The 17,491-nt window shown below is 54.0% G+C and overlaps 3 protein-coding genes across 3 annotated transcripts; all 3 read right to left on the reverse strand.

The window, feature by feature from the left end:
* Positions 1-575: 575 nt before the first annotated feature.
* CABS01_08817 (ABC transporter) lies at positions 576-5,136 on the reverse strand (the record flags this gene model as incomplete). Its single annotated transcript, XM_060542175.1, has 3 exons — positions 576-2,880; positions 2,935-4,661; positions 4,753-5,136. 3 exons carry the CDS (start codon positions 5,134-5,136, stop codon positions 576-578), a joined length of 4,416 nt encoding a protein of 1,471 aa, XP_060401065.1.
* A 5,366-nt stretch (positions 5,137-10,502) lies between these two features.
* Positions 10,503-12,562, reverse strand: CABS01_08818 (INO80 chromatin remodeling complex Ies1; the record flags this gene model as incomplete). Its single annotated transcript, XM_060542176.1, has 2 exons — positions 10,503-12,034; positions 12,088-12,562. The coding sequence occupies 2 exons, from the start codon at positions 12,560-12,562 to the stop codon at positions 10,503-10,505; spliced, it is 2,007 nt and encodes a 668-aa protein (XP_060401066.1).
* Positions 12,563-14,546: 1,984 nt separating this feature from the next.
* Positions 14,547-16,697, reverse strand: CABS01_08819 (DEAD/DEAH box helicase; the record flags this gene model as incomplete). Its single annotated transcript, XM_060542177.1, has 2 exons — positions 14,547-16,449; positions 16,540-16,697. 2 exons carry the CDS (start codon positions 16,695-16,697, stop codon positions 14,547-14,549), a joined length of 2,061 nt encoding a protein of 686 aa, XP_060401067.1.
* Positions 16,698-17,491: the final 794 nt, after the last annotated feature.

Genomic DNA, 17,491 nt, shown 5'->3' on the forward strand with positions numbered 1-17,491 from the left:
ACGGCGCACCAGGGTGCATCTACCCGTCGTGAACCCACCGGATCTTGTCACACCCTTTCCAGCGCCATGTATCACGATTCGTCTAACCCCCCTTCCGTGCGACCTAGATCCGGGGGAAGACGAACGCTGTGGATTCGTGAGAGAGAGAGAGACATTTTCGGTTCTTTGCTTCCTTGGTCTCACGATCTCTTGGCTGTCCAAGGCTTGCGGGCGCCTGGTGGGGTTGTGCTAACGAAGAGCAGCAGCAGAGACGACTGGATCACGGGTGGTGCAGGTATGATGAGGGCTTCGGCATCACGTTCTATGCGAAACGTCGGTGTGCGGTTTCTTCTTTCTTGACATTTTTTGGTTTCTTTTCTATTTTGTATTACACGCCCTCTATTTACTGCAAGACATGCTCGATGCTTCTGGTATATGGAGGGCCGGGTATGAAAATTACTTGTCCCAGACGCTATGGTCCCTACGATTTCCTTGCCTTCTCTTTCTTGAGGGACCATGTTTGTTCTTCCTGAATGTACTGCATTTTATGTTATCCCCTTACATTCACTTATACCACCAGCTCATGATGTCCCCGACTAACTCGATCCGCCAGCTTGGATCTCCAGAGGAGCAGTACCTTCGCTCGCGCCGCGGATATCCTCTAGTCTGATGCCACTGCGGTCACACATGCTCCTGAAGATACCGCCCTCCCGCTGCCACAGCGCAAGAGGCGTATCCAGCTCCGCGATACGGCCGGCGTCCATGACGCAGATGCGGTCGTAGCCGATGATGGTGCGCAGACGATGGGCAATGCACAACAGCGTCCTGCCCCTGAAGCTCGTGGCAATCGTGTTCTGGATCTTGTCGTCCGTTTCCATATCAACAGAGGACGTCGCCTCGTCACAGACAATGATGCGGCTGCCGCGGACGAGAGCACGCGCCAGGGCCATGAGCTGGCGCTGTCCGAGGGAGAAGTTGAGACCATCCTCTTCGACGACGGAGTCGAGGTGGATGCTTGACGACTCCTTGGACCTTGGATCCTCGAGGTTCGCGTCTGCTGGAACGAGATCAGCCTGTCGCAGGGCGGACCACAGTTCCAGATCCGTGTGCTCGTTGAATGGGTCGAGGTTGGAGCGGACTGTGCCCCTGAAAAGCGTCGGGTCTTGTGGAATGATTGCCAGGCGGGATCGCAGGTCATGGAGACCAATTGTCGAAATGTCGACACCGTCAATTGTGATGTGTCCACCCGACAGCTCGACGAGACGGAAGAGAGTCGACATGATGGACGACTTGCCCGCACCCGTTCTACCGACGATACCGATACGCTCGCCGCCTTGCACGTGCATGGAAAGACCGGATAGCACAAGAGGCAAGTTGGCGCGGTAGCGCATCTCCACGTTGTCAAAGACGATCTCACCCTTCTCAGGCCACTCTGGTCGAACTTCGATAGTGTGCAAGGGCGCCTCTTCCTCCAGTTGAGTGCCGTAGTACTGGATTCGCTCCACGGCGTTCATGCCGTTCTCAACTTCTGCGAGTTGACGGACGGTAAACTGGATCATCTGCACGATACCGAGAATGTAGCTGAGTACCAGCCCACCAATGCTCGGCGGCACGCTGAATCGCGAGGTCACGACGAGAATGCCGACGGTGAAGACAAGAAGGTTACCAATCAGATCGAGACGAGTCGACAGCCAACGCTGGTTCGAGAATGTAAGGTAGTACGCAGCGTTCATCTCGTCAATGGACTTTCGCAAGTCAGCAATGAAATGCGTCTTGAGACCATACGCTCGAATGCTGGCAACACCGCTCAATCCTTCACCAAACTTTGCGAAGACAGTAGATCGAAGAACCGACTCGAAACGCTTGACCTCGCGTGCCGATGCGCGGTAGTAAGAGGAAGCGAGGATGAAGAACACAAACAGTGGTCCGAGGGCGATGGCGAAGTAATGGAAAAAGGCGATGATGAGAGCAAAGACGGATAAGATCATGGCCAACGTGAAGAAGTACATTCTCATGGCATCCGTCAAGTTGTTGTCCATCACATCCACGTCTCTTGAGAAGCGATTGGTGATTCGGCCAAGGGGTGTGGTGTCGAAGAAGGACATTGGCGCACGGAGAACCCGTGTCACTGCCTGCCTCAGCATGACCTTGCTAGACTTGGTGCCGAGGATGGACAGAAGTAGCGAGAAAACGAACATGAGGATCGCTTGGAGGGCACCCAGACCGGCGTATATACCGATGTACTGCCCGTCAGACAGCGGATAACGCTTACTTGTCCAGTATGAAAGCCAGAGACTGGTCATAATGTTCGCTCCTTGGGAGAGAATGAGGAGGAAGATCAAAAAGGGTGCGTTGAAGATGGAACCGGAGGCGCGGATGAAGTCTCCGTACACCTTCCAGGGGACGCTTGCCACAGCGCGCTCTTCTTGTTGCATGAGTGCAGCCCCCTTCTTGTTCTTCTTCTTGTCGCCTTGGGGCGCTTCAGCCAGGTTGGTTGGTGCTGTCTCGTCTTCCTTCTCTTCCTGTGCAGTTGTCTCCAAGAGTTGTTGGAAGCCACGGTGGTCTCTCATCAAGTTGTCAAAGGTGTCGACGGCTTGAATCTTGCCGCCCTCCATCCAAATGACTCTGTCACATCTGTTCAGAACCCAAAGCTGATGAGTTGCTAGGATCCTACATTTGCCCTTCAAGAGGCCGAGGATGGCATTGTCGAAGATGTGCCGTCCCACGTGAGCGTCAACAGCGCTTAAAGGGTCGTCCATGAGCACGATGTCGGAGTCAAAGTAGATGGCCCTAGCAATGTTGAGACGCTGCTTCTGCCCTCCCGAGATTGTGATTCCTCGTTCGCCAATCTCTGTCAAATCTCCGTTCGGAAGCATGGCAAGATCGGGCCGCAGAGCACAACTAGAGCCAGGTCAGTCCGATTCTTGGCAAGGAAACTACCATGGTGTTACTTACGCGTTGATGACTTCTTGGTACCATGCTCGGTCCATATCCTTGCCGAAGAGGATGTTGTCACGGACCGTGGCATTTTGGATCCATGCATATTGTGGGCAAAATGCTCGGGAAGCACCGAGCACAACTTCGCCAGATGTTTTTCTCATGTCACCTGCGAGCGCGGCCAGCAGCGAAGTCTTGCCGCTCCCGACTGTTCCAATGACTGCGACTAGCTCATCCCTCTTGATCTCAAAGTTGATGTCTTGCAGCTTAAAAGGTTCGCGTTCCTCCTCGACAAGCGTGCTGGCACCATCTCCCGTGCTATCGCCAGACGAGGCAAGTGGCTCGTCAGGCTTGGAGATGTTCTTTGCGGGTGCAGGCGTTTGAGTCGCAACCTTCTTGCCACCCTTTGCGGCGCCACCTACAGTCTTTTCAGACTCCTGCGTTGCAGTTCGCTCCCAGGTGAAGCTGGCATTTGTCATCTCCAATGCATTCTCTCCCTCTGGCTTGAAAACCACATCTTCCTCTTGCTCCTCCGCCAGCAAAAACTCTTGGATACGCTTCAGCGATGACCAGGCATCGACGACTTGACCAAGGACCAGGGGCAGCAAGTTGAGGGGGATCCGAAGACCATTGAACAAGGCCAACGAGGAGAAGACCTCGGCGGGGTTCAAAGCGTTGTTTGTCTTTGCATACGTGACGAAGGAGAGCATGGAGGCGAAAATGGGAAGCGATAGACTGACGGCGTTGATGGCATTACGGATTGCCAGTAAGATCTGGATAGCGTGAATTTCTCGTTTTCGGATTTCCTTGAGACGGTCAAGGAACGCGGTCTCCCATCCAAAGTACTTGACGAAACGGACCGACTGCAGAATCTCCTGGGTCAAGCTGACTCTCTGATCCGTAACCTTGTTAATGGACTTTCTTCTTTTGAACAAGCTTCTGATGGCTCTTGTCAATAGCGGAATGCCAGCAACCAAAAGGGCGAATCCGGCAAGTGCACTATAACTCAAGTTGATGAGCAGAACGACCAGCGTGATGACGCAGGAGATGGGTGCAGTCCAGGTCAAGTGGAAGAGAGCCGACGCTTGGTCGATACGATATGTATCAACGCTCATGAGGTTGACAATTCGACCGTTACCCCATCCCGTGCCATCTCCAGAGACACCTGGCCCTTTGACTTCTCCCTTTTTCGCATTCTTCTTGGCCTTCTTCTTGCCTTTCTCGTCAACTGGCGGGGCGTTGACGGCAGTGGCGGCGGTTGCATCTTTAAGGCCACCAGCTTTGGCACGCCCTGATAGAGACATGGCCTTTTCGAAGATTACGCTGATGAGCACAGCTCTTGACTGGCCACCAATCATCATGCCGCGGTAGATGAAATGGTTCGTGCCCAAACTCTGGAGAATCTGCATGATGGTGACACCGATCACCAAGCCGATTCCCCTGCCAATCGCAGGCGGTGGCAAGCCCTGCTGCGAAGCTGCGTAGGCATCGTTCGCAAACTGGATGAGATAGCGTAGGGTGAAAGGCGACATAACCTGGAAGACGGTGGACGCGAGCTGAAGCATACCACCAAGCCAAAATTCGAAGAAGTACGTCTCATGCAATGCCCACAATAAGGGGTATCTGCCTCCCTTATCAATGTGTTTCTTGAAAGAAGCTTTCAACTTGTCTGTCATGACATCTGTGGCCCTGTCTGGATTGACAGCCCAAATATCATTTGGTTCAAGCTGCCGCTTATACCCAGCCTGGAATTCAAGTCAGTCTACATTTGCCCTGAGTTATGCTTGGCTTGTAAACGCCCAAGCCTTCTAGTTAGGCCAGCGCAGTTTCACTTACACTCATCAAAGGAGCCATCCATTGGAAAGTCAAAAGGCTGAGGAAGCCGGCTTTGTACTCTCGGGAGACGATCTTCTCGTCGGGTACCGGAGGGATGCCGCCCCATTTCAGTGGATTTGGCGTCTTGTACCATGGTTTGCTTTCTGGTAATCGCTGGGCTGCAGTTGTTGTGGCGACGCTGGTATCGGTGGCATGGCTCTTGGTCGCCCTCAGCTCTGGTCTACTATTCTTCTCATCAAAGTCTGAGTTTTCATCCTTCTCATCCACCTTGTCGATGTCGATGGCGAATGTGGCATCCTCTGGCTCCCTGGGCGTGACGGGCTCAACAGCAGCGGCTTGTGGGTCGGGAGCTGTGATGTTTGTTTTCTCGTCCTTGTCTGCCATTCTCTGGCGAAAGACTCAAGCGAGTCTGAATACGATATTGACTTTCAGATCGGGCAGCTGGGCCCAAACGTCGTCTCAATCTTGGCGGTAGCAGTGGATCTGGCTACAACTTCAAGCGCAACGGAGGCAATATAGATTCTGGGCCAAGTTGCCATGCACTCGCTGCGTTGACGGGGATAGATGTTTATGTCCGTCACTTGGGCACAAGCTAGCTCATTACGGGGTGACTAGATGTGCGTACCCTAGACCCGCTTACAAACAGTGAAGGAAAGCTGTCGAAATCCGTTCGAATTGGTGACGAAGTCCGAAGGGTTTGGCACAAGGCGCTTCGTCAGGTTCCGCGAGGGGAGAAGAGAACAGAGGAAAAGAGGCCGGGGAATGCAAAAGGAAGAATGGGTCAGAGATGGTCAGCAACGCGTTCCCTCCAAAAGAGAGAAAAAGTGCGTGTAATGATAAAGTACTACCGACAGATTGATGTGGACAAAACGGGACAGCCTGCAGTAGAGCACACACAGATGGATTAGATTGTCCGGGCCAGGGAGACGGGATTTTCTAAGTTGCTATACTCCCCGAAGGGGATTTCTAACAACCGGATAGTGGAGGTGGATGTGCTGGGCCATTTTGACCATGGGTACTCTGTAGTCTGTACCACTCAGAACAAAGGACATTCGTCCCTGCAACAGGTAGGGAGTACTGGCGCAGCAGAGGGGAAAGCAAGCAGCAGTCCACCTCAGTTGCGACTGCTCGATATACACAGTACATGGGGGCAAACACCAAAGGCTCAAGGGGAAGTTGGGGTGCGGCGTGCCAGGTGGACTTGGTTCCGGTGGGAAAGAAAGTGCAACGGCACGCAGCACGAAACGGGACAAGATGGGGCAGGAGGAGACAGGGATGCTACGATATGACTAGCACGAGGCAAGAAGGTGGCCAGTCCCGGCAAGCGCAACTGCGCAAGTGACTTCAGTCCCATCTTCATTCGATGCAGACAAGCAGGCACCTTTGGTTTCTAAGCGGCCATCTTTTAGCCGATGCAGTTGTCTCTTGGACAGGTGGGCAGGGCTGGACTGGCAACGGCTCGGCAAGACGACAGACAAAAGGGTGAGCTACCCGAGCTACCTTAGCTCTAAGGTGCTGTTCGGTGCTGACAACTCAGTCTTAAGCTTAACCAACAAAAGCTCTGCCAACCATTGCTTCTTACCTACGTTTACGTTTGCGAATATGCATCCACAGTCTCTCTTCGCCCAGAATCTCCAAAGACTGCATCACAATGCTACATAATTCTAGGCCCTCTAGTTTGAACATTCCAACCTTCCACTACGCCGCGTGTGCGTTTCGATCTCTCCTGCTCGCTGCCGTGACATTGGCAAGTCGAAACCAAACCCGGCGAGGTAGCTGACAAAGCCGCGTGGTATTCCGAAGCTACGCCTCGAAACCGTCTACTGTTTCGACCAATGTTCAGCCAGCTTTTATCAATCTGCGATTGGTTTCTCAACGTGGTTTGTCATGTCCGACATGCTTCCTATTGCGGAAATCCTCGTATTGTTCGGAGACCGGCAGAGAATCAGCACCTGTGGGCTCGTCTATCAGACGAACGCTCAACTCTGCACCATCTGAAAATTGTCCATGAAGAATGGCCAACTCCGTCCCAACAGTGAGCATCCGACTCACGACTCAAGACAATCGAAAGTGCAGGTAGACTTGCAAAACGTTCCAGAGAATTTGTGGTCCTCTCCACACAGGACGTTTGTTGTCTTCTCGAATGATAGCTCCGAAGAGAGAATTCGTCGCCGTCTAGACCCGCTGATGCCAGGTATCCCGGGCACCAAAGACGAACCCTTCAAGAAGCCTGGTGTTGATAGCGGTCCAAGCTGGCCTCAAAAAGACCAGCACCAGGGTAGACGCTTGCCGGCCGCCTGCACCCAGCGCCCATCCCTGGAGCCAACCACCCTCGTGGAAAGATCGTTGGCACACACACACATCCGCTGCAGTGGATGGGTCCATGATTCATCAAACGACCCTGTAGTCGCCGGGGGACTCAAGAGAGGAAGAAGAAAAAAATCGCACAGGATGCATCCGAAGCCAGCCTCTTCACTGGCCGCGTGGTCTGCGCCAACCAAGAATTGAGACGAGTCTTGCCAAGCCGCGTAAAACTATCCAGTCTCGCCAGCCATCCGAAGTTGTCACATCATGGTCGAGGCAAGGTTTCTCTTGCGTTCGTTCTTCTGATGGATCATAGACCTACGAATAAGCTACTCTTGGCAACAATCGATGAACCTTAACCCCTCGTCCTCGTCCAAAACTTTCCGTTACCTGAACGAGAAAAAAGAAGAGCAGCAGAGGACGTGACTCCACACCACCTCAGTCTGTACCCGTTCGGATAGACGACTCAGTTCTCCCCGTCATCTTGGCACAACAGCTAGGTAGGTACCATATCTTTGGCCGAGCCGGTCCCGAGAGAATTGGGTACAGGCGGACTTAGTCGGCAAGGACTTAAGCCCCAGAACGGCCCATGCCACCCTCGTCTTTCTTAGGCTTCCTAGCTTCTCAACAGCCTGGCAAGCAAGCCCGCCTGCTCTGAATACGCGTAACACGTACTTGCATATGGACTTCACCAACTCCGATACCTTACCACTCTACCGTCATACATTTCTGGTATGTTGGTGAGACAACCAGGCAACGTGGATTTATCTTGACACAAGCTTCAAGCCTGAACGTTTCAGGACCAAATTCTCTTTTACAATGTAAGTCTCACGGAATTGCAGATGGGAGAGAGATTGGGCAGTATGCAAAAGGACATCCGAGGGCGGCGGGGAGGATTCGGCTGCCCGTCACTATCGGCTCCACCCCCTCGGAGCCGGCCCCGCTGCCAGCCAACCGAACTTCCAAGACTGACCAGCCTAAACAAGTGAAAAGATGCTCAAGACTTCCAGGTGGACATACCACTCGTTCTCGGTTCTGAAGTGCGTTACTACCTACTCGAGGTCTTTGGAGGAATGCAGGCCTTTTGTAGCGTGGCTGTGTCACACGACTACAGACGGACACGAAAGCCACAATGAATCGAGATGAGTTCTGGAAAGTGACATTGTCAGATCAACACTTTTTGTCTTTGACAAGGCAACCAAAGTCTTGATCTTGAACCCACTGGGCCGAGGTGCTTACATCGACTGCGCGGCGTAATTGTTGTCTTTCTTACTTCTTCATTTGCGACTCCGCAGCTGCTTTGTCCCGATCTGACACATAGTCGCGGAGTTTCCCTCGTAACGATCCCGCGCGCGTTGTTGGTTGCAGAGTTACACCTCGCGTGAACGCAGTTGTATTTATAAGCAGGCGCGCGCAGGTAGGTTAGTAGGTACATGAACATCCGCTTCAACCATCCACACCCATTCAGGTGCGGCTGCTAGGCAGTCAACCCGGCCAAGCGTATTGTCCACGTAGCTCAAGTACTGCCTACCGGTAGGTAACCAACCATTCGGACATGTTGATCCATCGGCCGATCTGAGTCAAAGGTCTAATGCTTAGTCTCCTTCTCTTCCGGCGCATCCAGTGACTCTGTCAATCGTTGATTCGGTGGTAGGACCTGAAGTTGCGGTGTGGCAGGCATCGGCATCTACCTACCTACCTGACTGCTACTTGCACTCTACCCTGTGAGCCTGGAGAGTTGCCTTGTCTCTGTTGACTGCCCCAACAGCCTCACAAAATGAGGCCCAGTGCTCGGTCGACTGCTGAGAGCGAACCCAGGTGCTCGCGTAGGTCTGCTCCACAAACGAAGCAGGGCTAGAGGTCGTCTGCAGTACGGGACATCAGGTTCAGGAAGGAGGGTCTAGAGGTATTAGTCCAAGATAGCCGTTGAGTTCTCCAGTCAGACGTAGAGCGATACACCTGCAGCGACGAGATGTAATGAGACGACTTGACGCAGCTAATCATCAACCGAAATACAATACCGAAATGAAATAAGACCAAGTGCCTGGTAGCATGAGCTGTTGTTCTTTCTCCTGCCGCTGCACCATATGCATCCTCGAAGGCCATCAGAGTAATCAATACTTTTTCTCTGTCCGGAAGACCACGCGTTGCCATGTACAATTTGAAATGGGTATAGAGAAGGATATACCTAATTTCCCCTTGGTATCAAACCAGTCAAGGAATCCAACAATCGGTCCTCTCTTCTCCAGTATTACACCTCATACCGGCGGTATTTATAGAAGACAGTATCGAATGTAGTTGCTTTTCGGCGGGGACGGAGATCGGGTAGATGAGAATCTTAATTTTGAGCCTCTCGTCTGGGGAAGTAATCACGCAAGCACGCTGCAGAGTTGCGACATTAAGTCCCTTCCCCGGACAATGAAAGTCAAGCATACCTAATCATGGCTCTTTGCGGGGACATATCCATTTGTGTACATTTTATCATCTAGAGCGCTCTACTAATCTGAAGACTTGCACAGCTCTCGATTTGATAAAATCAGAGACCATCACCCTCACTCTGGTGAAACAAACATTTGGGAACGAGGTGTGGACTGTAAAGATAAGAGTCTATACGGCATGATGGATACATCTTGATTCCGCGCGGCTGTACTTCATGAACCGACGTAAACGAAGTGATCAACTTTCTTCAGCGAGAAGACGTTGAAAAGAAGTCGCCAAAGAGTATCCTGTTTAGACGAGTAAAGAAGATGACATCTAAGCGCAGTCTGCTGCTACACTGCCCTCCGTCACAGTGGTGTCGTCAACCCCAAAGCACGCCTTCGAATCTCGAACAAGTCGGAGCCCCTACACTCGTCGAACAACTTCAATTGTTTCTCTTGGAAATAGGTTCAAGGCTAGTCAATTACTACCCCGAGGACATTCATAATCAATGGCGTCTGCCTCAACTTCTCGCCTTAAAAAAATGCCGTCCCAACTACACCACGCAGGCAGCATGGGGTCATCAAGAATGGTTTATGACGTCTATTGTAACTTACTTGCGCGCCATACTGCGGCACGACGGGAACGAAGCTGAGGAAAAAGGAGACTAGCAAGACAAGAAAAAGAAAGCCCGTACAAAAAAGCCACAGGGAAACCACCCCAGACACGCCCTATGAGAAGCCTCCTACTCGAGCGTCTTGAAATGTTTCCCACCGCCTCTCCTTCCCATTGCCATCGCGCCCAATTTTTGGTGTATTTGTTCCATCGTTCCAGCTAGTATACAACTCCTACGCCCACAAGTCTAAGAAACGACCAACTAAAAATGAAAGAAGATCAATACAGCTCCCGTCTTGCGGCCGTCGCCCGACGACGACGGTGGCTACAGAGGTTCATCATCCTGTGCGCCGGCGTCCGCTACGGCGTTAGCCATCCGAGCGGGGTGACGGAGCCGTCTTTCGGGACGGTTTCTACTCGTCGTCGGAGGCGGAGTCCTCTGCATCATCAGCCGCAAGGCCGAGAAGGGACCTATCCATATCGTCAAGCTCTTCGTCGTCGTCGGGCGCAGCCGTCTTGTCCGCATCGTCGACATCGTCCATGGTCATATCTCCCATCGTGATGTCGCCGAGAGTCTCGTCACCGTCGACATCGCCATTCATCCGAGATTGTGATCCATCTGCAGCTTCCGAGGCCCTTTGTGTGTCTAGATCCATGGTCATGTCGCCAGCTTCACCGTGGCCGTTCGTCTCGCCATCGGCCTTCTTCCGCTTCCTAGGAGGAATAACACCAAGGGGTTCCCCTTGGTGAGCAGACCAGCGAGCCAGCCGTCGTGATGTGCGTCTAAACGCTGCAGCGTAGGCGCTTGCCTCTTCACCAAAATCGTCGTTCTCTGTAGTTAAGAGCACTAGCCCACCAAAACCCTTTTGACGAAAGGCGCCGACGGTCTTATCGCCGGAAGAAGCCAACTGTCGCTGTGGGCCATCTTCGCCCTCGCTGTCATCAAACGGATTCGGCATCTGCTGGATACGCTTGTAGGCTCGGTATACCGCGCCATCCTGTCGTCTAAACTTCCTGGCCTTGTGGTGTTGTCTCCTTATGCCACGGTCGAGGATGTATTCGACTCTCTGATTTCGGTTCCTCTCCACCGCAATTTGATGCGCTGTGGGAGGTCGGGGCTTTCTTGCAACAATGCCCTCCGCTGAACCGTGGGCTGGACCGGCTGGCGATGAGGCTTCGAAAATTTGGTACTTCAAAGGTGCTCCGCCACGTCGGACCGAACCCCCAAGACCCCGTCCTAGTGCTTTCGGCGGTGGTGTCGAGCGGGTGCTATCCATATCGGACTCGTGTTTCGAAGGGCGGATACGGGGTAAGATGGCAGGCCCATCCTCGGCCATTACACGAGAAGTCCTTGAACCTCGCTTCGTCTGGCTGTCGACGAGGTAGGCCTGGTCCGCCTCCAGAATCTTTGCACGCATCTTCTGCTTCTCCTCGCCAAACTTGATTTCCACCTCTTCATCAACGTTCTCGAGAGCCTCTTCTTCAGGGGTCATATCTTCTAATTCGGGTACGCCCTGGTTGGCCACATCGACACCATAGTCCACACCGGGGCCAAATGGGTTCTCGTCGCAGCCCTCCTCCGTAAAGTCAGACTCTAGGTAGAACCACATGATCCAGAGGAATGCCTTGGCGCGTGAATTGCTGGAGAAATTGGTCTTCATGACTAGGTCGTGGAATTCTCGTCCGGGCGGGAAGTGCAACTCGGCGATCTTGGAAGCCGACTGGCAGATGACGAACAAAAGGTTGACAGGGTTTGTCCGGGGAACTTCCTGAGCCTTGATCTTATTAAGACTCGAAGGCTCTTCGCGGTCCTCAGCACCACCCTTTAGGATAGATTTCAATCTCGGAGCATCCTGGAGTTGCTTGTATGCATGCGCGTCTTGGTGCGCCTGGAGCGAGGGAATGGCATGGTAGGTTCGCAGCTGGGCTCGCATCTCTGGGAAGACTGCATGCATGTTAGCATATATCTAGAGACGCTGATAGTGAAGATGGACTGACAATTGAGCGTTGTATTCATTCTGCCAATGTTGACCAGCAGACAGACCATGGCCATGCCTTTTGCTGCGGCTCGATCGGTAAGGAGTTTGTCGCGAAGGACCTTGCTGGTCTTGCTGCTACGAGACATTGTGTCGATGTAGAGATCGGCAAAGTTCTGGCGAGGCTTCTCGGGCTCGTACGAGTTGGTGAAGACTGTTGTCTCGTCATCGAAGATGGCTTTCAGAAAGTCGTATTGAATATCTTTGCGCCACAGCGGCTCGCCGTCTTCTTTTTTCAGGTGTCGGATCTTTCCCGTGACCGCTCCGGCCGATTCCTTTGCTGCGTTCTTGCCCTTGCCACGGCCCGTGGTCTTCTCGCCCGGCTCGGGGGTTCCGTCCATCATGCGGGTATCGTCATCTTCGGTCATCGCTTGCGAGAGGAAAGATTTGCCCTCATCGCCGCGCGCCGGAGACGTAGGCGCCTCTGCGTCTGACATTGTGCCGCCCGCAGTAGAATCGGGAGAAGCGGGCGACGTGGAAGGAAGGCGCAACGTTGGTCAAACGGCACTGTCGATTGATTTAAGGAAGACTCGGATGGCTTGCGATCATGGATGCAGTGTCGTTGAGCTCATAACACGAATGCGGAACGGGGTGCGGCCGCCGCGACTATCGCGATTGTCTAACTGGTAGCTGTCTGAATTAAGGGATGGGTGGTTGTTGGAAAAGTGATGGTTTGTAAAATTAGGTGAAGGGGGAGGAATTGATTGATGGATGGGCGTAAGTACCATGTAACGGGCTGAGTTGGATTGGACTTTGTCCACCGCCCAGACCAGCTGCTGATGCTGAGATCCCGCCAACTATCACTGGAAAGCGAGGCACGGAGCCCACTTCAGAGCTCACGATTTGGGGGAGCGCGTCAGGCTGACCCCAACCACTAAAATTCCAGGCTCGCCCGCGGCCCCTACATATGGTCTGTACGTACCTACCTTTGAGGCCACAGCCTGACGTCGGGCCCAGGTTTCTCCGGATCTAACTCCACTAACTGGTCGTCACAGGCCACAACTCACATGACACTCTAAATAGCTGGCCGTCGATTGACAAACAGCGAACAAAGTCGTTTTCCTTTATATATATATATATAAGTATAGAAATTCTGCCGTAGTTGATGCTGGTGGGATTTCATGAACCTGTGTCAACTTCCCTCTTCTGAGACCTCGTTCTACCGTTTGCAGTGGATACCATACTTTGAGCCTGCTCATCATTTGTGATGGTCTCGCTGACCCGGCGAACTGGACGTGACACAGTCTGGGAGGGAACGTAGTTAGCCAGACAATCGACCAGAGTCTTCGGGGTTGACGAATCTGAGGCAAGAGGAACTGTGCTCTCACGAGGACGGTAGGCTGCGAGTTGCTTGGCTTCACTGCAGATCATCAGTAGGGGTGCTCCCACCGTCCTTGACTACAAGCATCACGAATCACTTCAAGCATGCTGCGCTTCCATGTGGTTTTATCAGAATCTGTTTTTATTGGGACTTCTCAGTCCAGACTGGCTGTCTACCAGGGGATGGCCTTGCACGGCCGCCTCGCCCCGAACCCAAGACCGAAGTCTCTGATGCCTCCAGCCCCCCGCAATTCCTTTTCCATTGCAGGAGCTTGAAGACCATGTCCATGTTGTGGCCATTATCGATTAAGAGCAAGAACTTTTGTATCCCCTCCCTGTGAATCCCTAATCTGTGCCTGGGAGGGCCACTGGTTCCCGCTCTCAAAACGTCTTGTGATTATCCGTTCTGTCGACCGTCCATCCGAACCTTCCATTACCAGTCCAGTCTATTTCCGCCGCCTTGTCCTCAATATCGCTGCCCTGCCCTGTTTGCCCCGGAGGCAGACCTGCAGCGTCGATGATGACCAGACGACCGAGAAAATCCACTTTTGTCTATTGTATGCACGGCGAGATGCATGACCCTTCTATCATCGAAAAGCGTCGAATATGCCCTTCGGGGGAAAACGCTGGTAGAAAAGCAGAAACATGATCGTCGTAATGCGTAGGCAGATCCAGGATCCGTGTCGTGTATCCGTAGATCCGGCCACGCTGCAGCACATCGCATGTGTTGTCATGCAGCTCTGCCGATTCTCAAAGCTTTTCCCAATGTCGATCTAAGGGTATCATGGAGTTTCGGTCCAGCAAAATCAAAGAAATGCTCTCTATCGATGCCGATGCCTGTCCGAACACCCGATGATGCTTCTCGTTGGAGTTTGAGAGGCACAACCGTTGGCTCTCGGGGTCATGTCGCCGTGTCGAAAAAAAGAAGTCGAAATGCAGAAAAAAGCGTGACGATGAATGCGTACCATGTCGACCCATGCGCGCAAACCCAAAGGAAAAAAGAAACTTGAAAACTCGCAGCTAGTTGCAAAAGCTGCCTGGCGGCGTACCGCGAGACTCCCGTCTGTTTCGCAGTCGCCAGATGTCGTGATGGGAAAATGCTTACCACCAAGACGAGTTTCCGCCAGGGCCACCGGGGTTGCCGTAGCCACCACCGCCGTAGCCACCACCACCACCACCGTAGCCGGCGCCACCGCCAGCACCGCCGCCGAAGCCGCCACCAGGGGGGCCGCCGAAGCCGCCGCCACCACCTCCGTAGGCACCACCACCACCGCCGCCGCTGAAGCCACCGCCAGGAGCACCACCGAAGCCGCCGCCGCCGGCACCGCCACCGCCGTACTTGCGGAAATCGCGGTTGGCACCCTGTCCACGGCCACCGCCGCGAGGACGACCGCCACGGCCACCACCGTAGGAAGACTCACGGGCAATGGTCTCGAGGAAGCTGGGAACCTCCTGGTTAGCCTCCTTAAGAAGCTCGAGAAGCTCGCGGACGACACCACGGTTGCCACGGTTGAAGAAGGCAGTGGAGTGACCAGTGTTTCCGGCACGACCAGTACGACCGATACGGTGAACGTAGTCGTCAATGTCGGTGGGCAAGTCGTAGTTGACAACGTGGGTGACGTTGGGGATATCGAGACCACGAGCAGCGACAGCAGTAGCGACCAGAATGGGGCAACGACCGTTGCGGAAGAACTCGAGAGCGCGCTCACGCTCACGCTGGGTGCGGTCACCGTGAATGGAGGTGGCGGGGAAGCTCTGGTTGATCAGGAAGTCTGAAAGAGAGTCGGCCATACGCTTGGTCTCGACGAAGATGAGAGTGAGACCAGCGCCGTGGGTGTGGAGAATGTCCAAGAGCACAGAGCGCTTGTCGACATCCTCGACGTACTCGACCTTCTGAGTAATGTTCTCAGAGGTGGAACCGACACGACCGACGGACAAGAAGACGTAGTCCTTCAAGAAGTCGCGAGCGAGCATCTGGATGTCGCGGGGGAAAGTGGCCGAGAACATGAGAGTCTGGCGGTTCTGGACGTTGGGCATGTCCTCACCCTCGACAATGCGGCGAATCTGGGGCTCGAAACCCATGTCAAGCATGCGGTCAGCCTCATCGAGCACGAGGTACTTAATGTTCTGCAGGGAGATGCGACCACGCTCTATGAGGTCGACAAGACGTCCCGGAGTAGCAACGAGCAAGTCGCAGCCGCGCTCGATCTGGCGAAGCTGGGAACCAATGTCGGCACCACCGTAGACAACGCAAGGACGGACCCAGGAACGGTACGCAAACTTGCGAGACTCTTCGTAGATCTGGGAGACCAGCTCACGGGTGGGAGCCAGAATCAGGGAGGTGGGGTAAGCCTTGCGCTGGCGACCGAAGCCACCCGCAGCGTTGGGAGGAACTGCAGAAGGACCGTTGATGAAGGCCTGGGACAGAATGGGGAAGAGGAAACCACCAGTCTTTCCGGAACCAGTCTGGGCACAAGCCATGAGATCACGACCACCCATGACGATGGGGATCGAGTACTTCTGGACGGGGGTGGGGACCTTGTAGCGGGCCATCTCGATGTTGCCGATGAGGTGGTTGTCGAGGGGAGGGTTCGAGAAGGTCAGGACGGGCTCGGGAACGTCATGTCCAGAGGCCTCGACGGGGATGTCGTCGTACTTCTCGAAGTTGATACCGGTGTGCTGCTTGGACGGATCGTCGGGGGTACCGAAAAGCTCACGCTCAACACGGGGGTTGACGGGGCCGGGAATGTGCTTGCCGTCGCGCCACTGACCGTCGCCAGAGCCGCGAGCCTGGCCACCGCCGCCGCCGGCGTGACCACCGTAGCCGCCACCGCTGTAGCCGCCGCGGCCACCGCCCTCGCCTTGCCAGCCACCACGACCACCGCGGGGGTGGAAGTTTTGCTGAGGAGCAGGGGCAGCAGCGGGGGGACCGCCGGGACCGCCAGGGCCGCCCATGGCAGGCCAGTCGCCGCCGGGCTGAGCAGCGTTGAAGTTCTGCTGGTTGCTATTGTATGATGTTAGCCACTGTCGCCAATACTCAAGGCAAGCGGGCCAAATACGCCCTTATCACGAGGAGAGGGAAGGAAGGACTCACCCAGCAGCCCAAGCGCTGTTGTTGATACCACCACCGCTACCGTTCATCGCCGGAGGAGCCGCACCACCCATCTTACGCATGTGAGGCGGGATGTACGAGCGGGGTTGGTTCTGCTGGTCCTGAATGTTCAGGCCAGACATGTTGAGTTGGTCAGCCATGATGGGTGATTTGATCGTGACTGTAGTTGGAAGACTTTGTTTGCTCGAGTGTCGACGGAAGGGTATGTGGAATCGATCGACGTGGTCGGATTACTCTCGAAACGACTGAGAAAACAGCGAAAGAGTAAAAAGTCGAAGTGAAAGGAAGCCGGTCGGCGGTTGAGAGAAAAGCAAACCGAAGGATGGAAAAAAAGAGGGAGAAGAAACAGAAAGTCGGGGCGTTGACTTTCCAAAGTTTGTCCTTCTCGGTGTTCGTCTATTAGGCAGGCGCGTAGTGCTCAGGCGCACGACGATTAGTTCTGAAGACTTGCTTTTCCCAAGATGCGTCAAAGAAAAGACAAGAGAACAGGTGATGAAATGTGATGTGTCGGTGAGGGGGATGGGGGGTTGAAGGAATATAATCCCTTTTGTTTTTGTAAGGTGGGAAGAGTTTTGTGTGGGAGGAGGGGGGGAGGTTGTGGGAGGGAAAAGGGATTTTGAAGATCGGAGGAGGAGGCAAGAAGTAGGGGAGAAAAAAAAATTCGGTTTGAGATTGTGTCGGAATCCACCAGAAAGGCCACACACCCCTGCCAACCTGGCTCCGTCAGCACTGGGCGCTGCTGGCCATGGCACCCACGCACCCCAACCATACCTTCCCTCCCGCAAAAATTTGGGGAGGCGTTCCTTCCCTTGTTTGCACTCCGCGGTGATGAGAGTCTACGGGCTGCCCTTGCCTCGACTGGACTGGGCCTGGCCTGGACAGGAGCACAGCCAGTGCCTGCCTTCCATCTTGAGGCACCCGACCTTACGTGCTT

Source organism: Colletotrichum abscissum (genome assembly GCF_030869225.1).
Source record: "Colletotrichum abscissum strain IMI 504890 chromosome Unknown Scaffold_20.1, whole genome shotgun sequence".
Taxonomy (NCBI): Eukaryota; Fungi; Ascomycota; class Sordariomycetes; order Glomerellales; family Glomerellaceae; genus Colletotrichum; species Colletotrichum abscissum.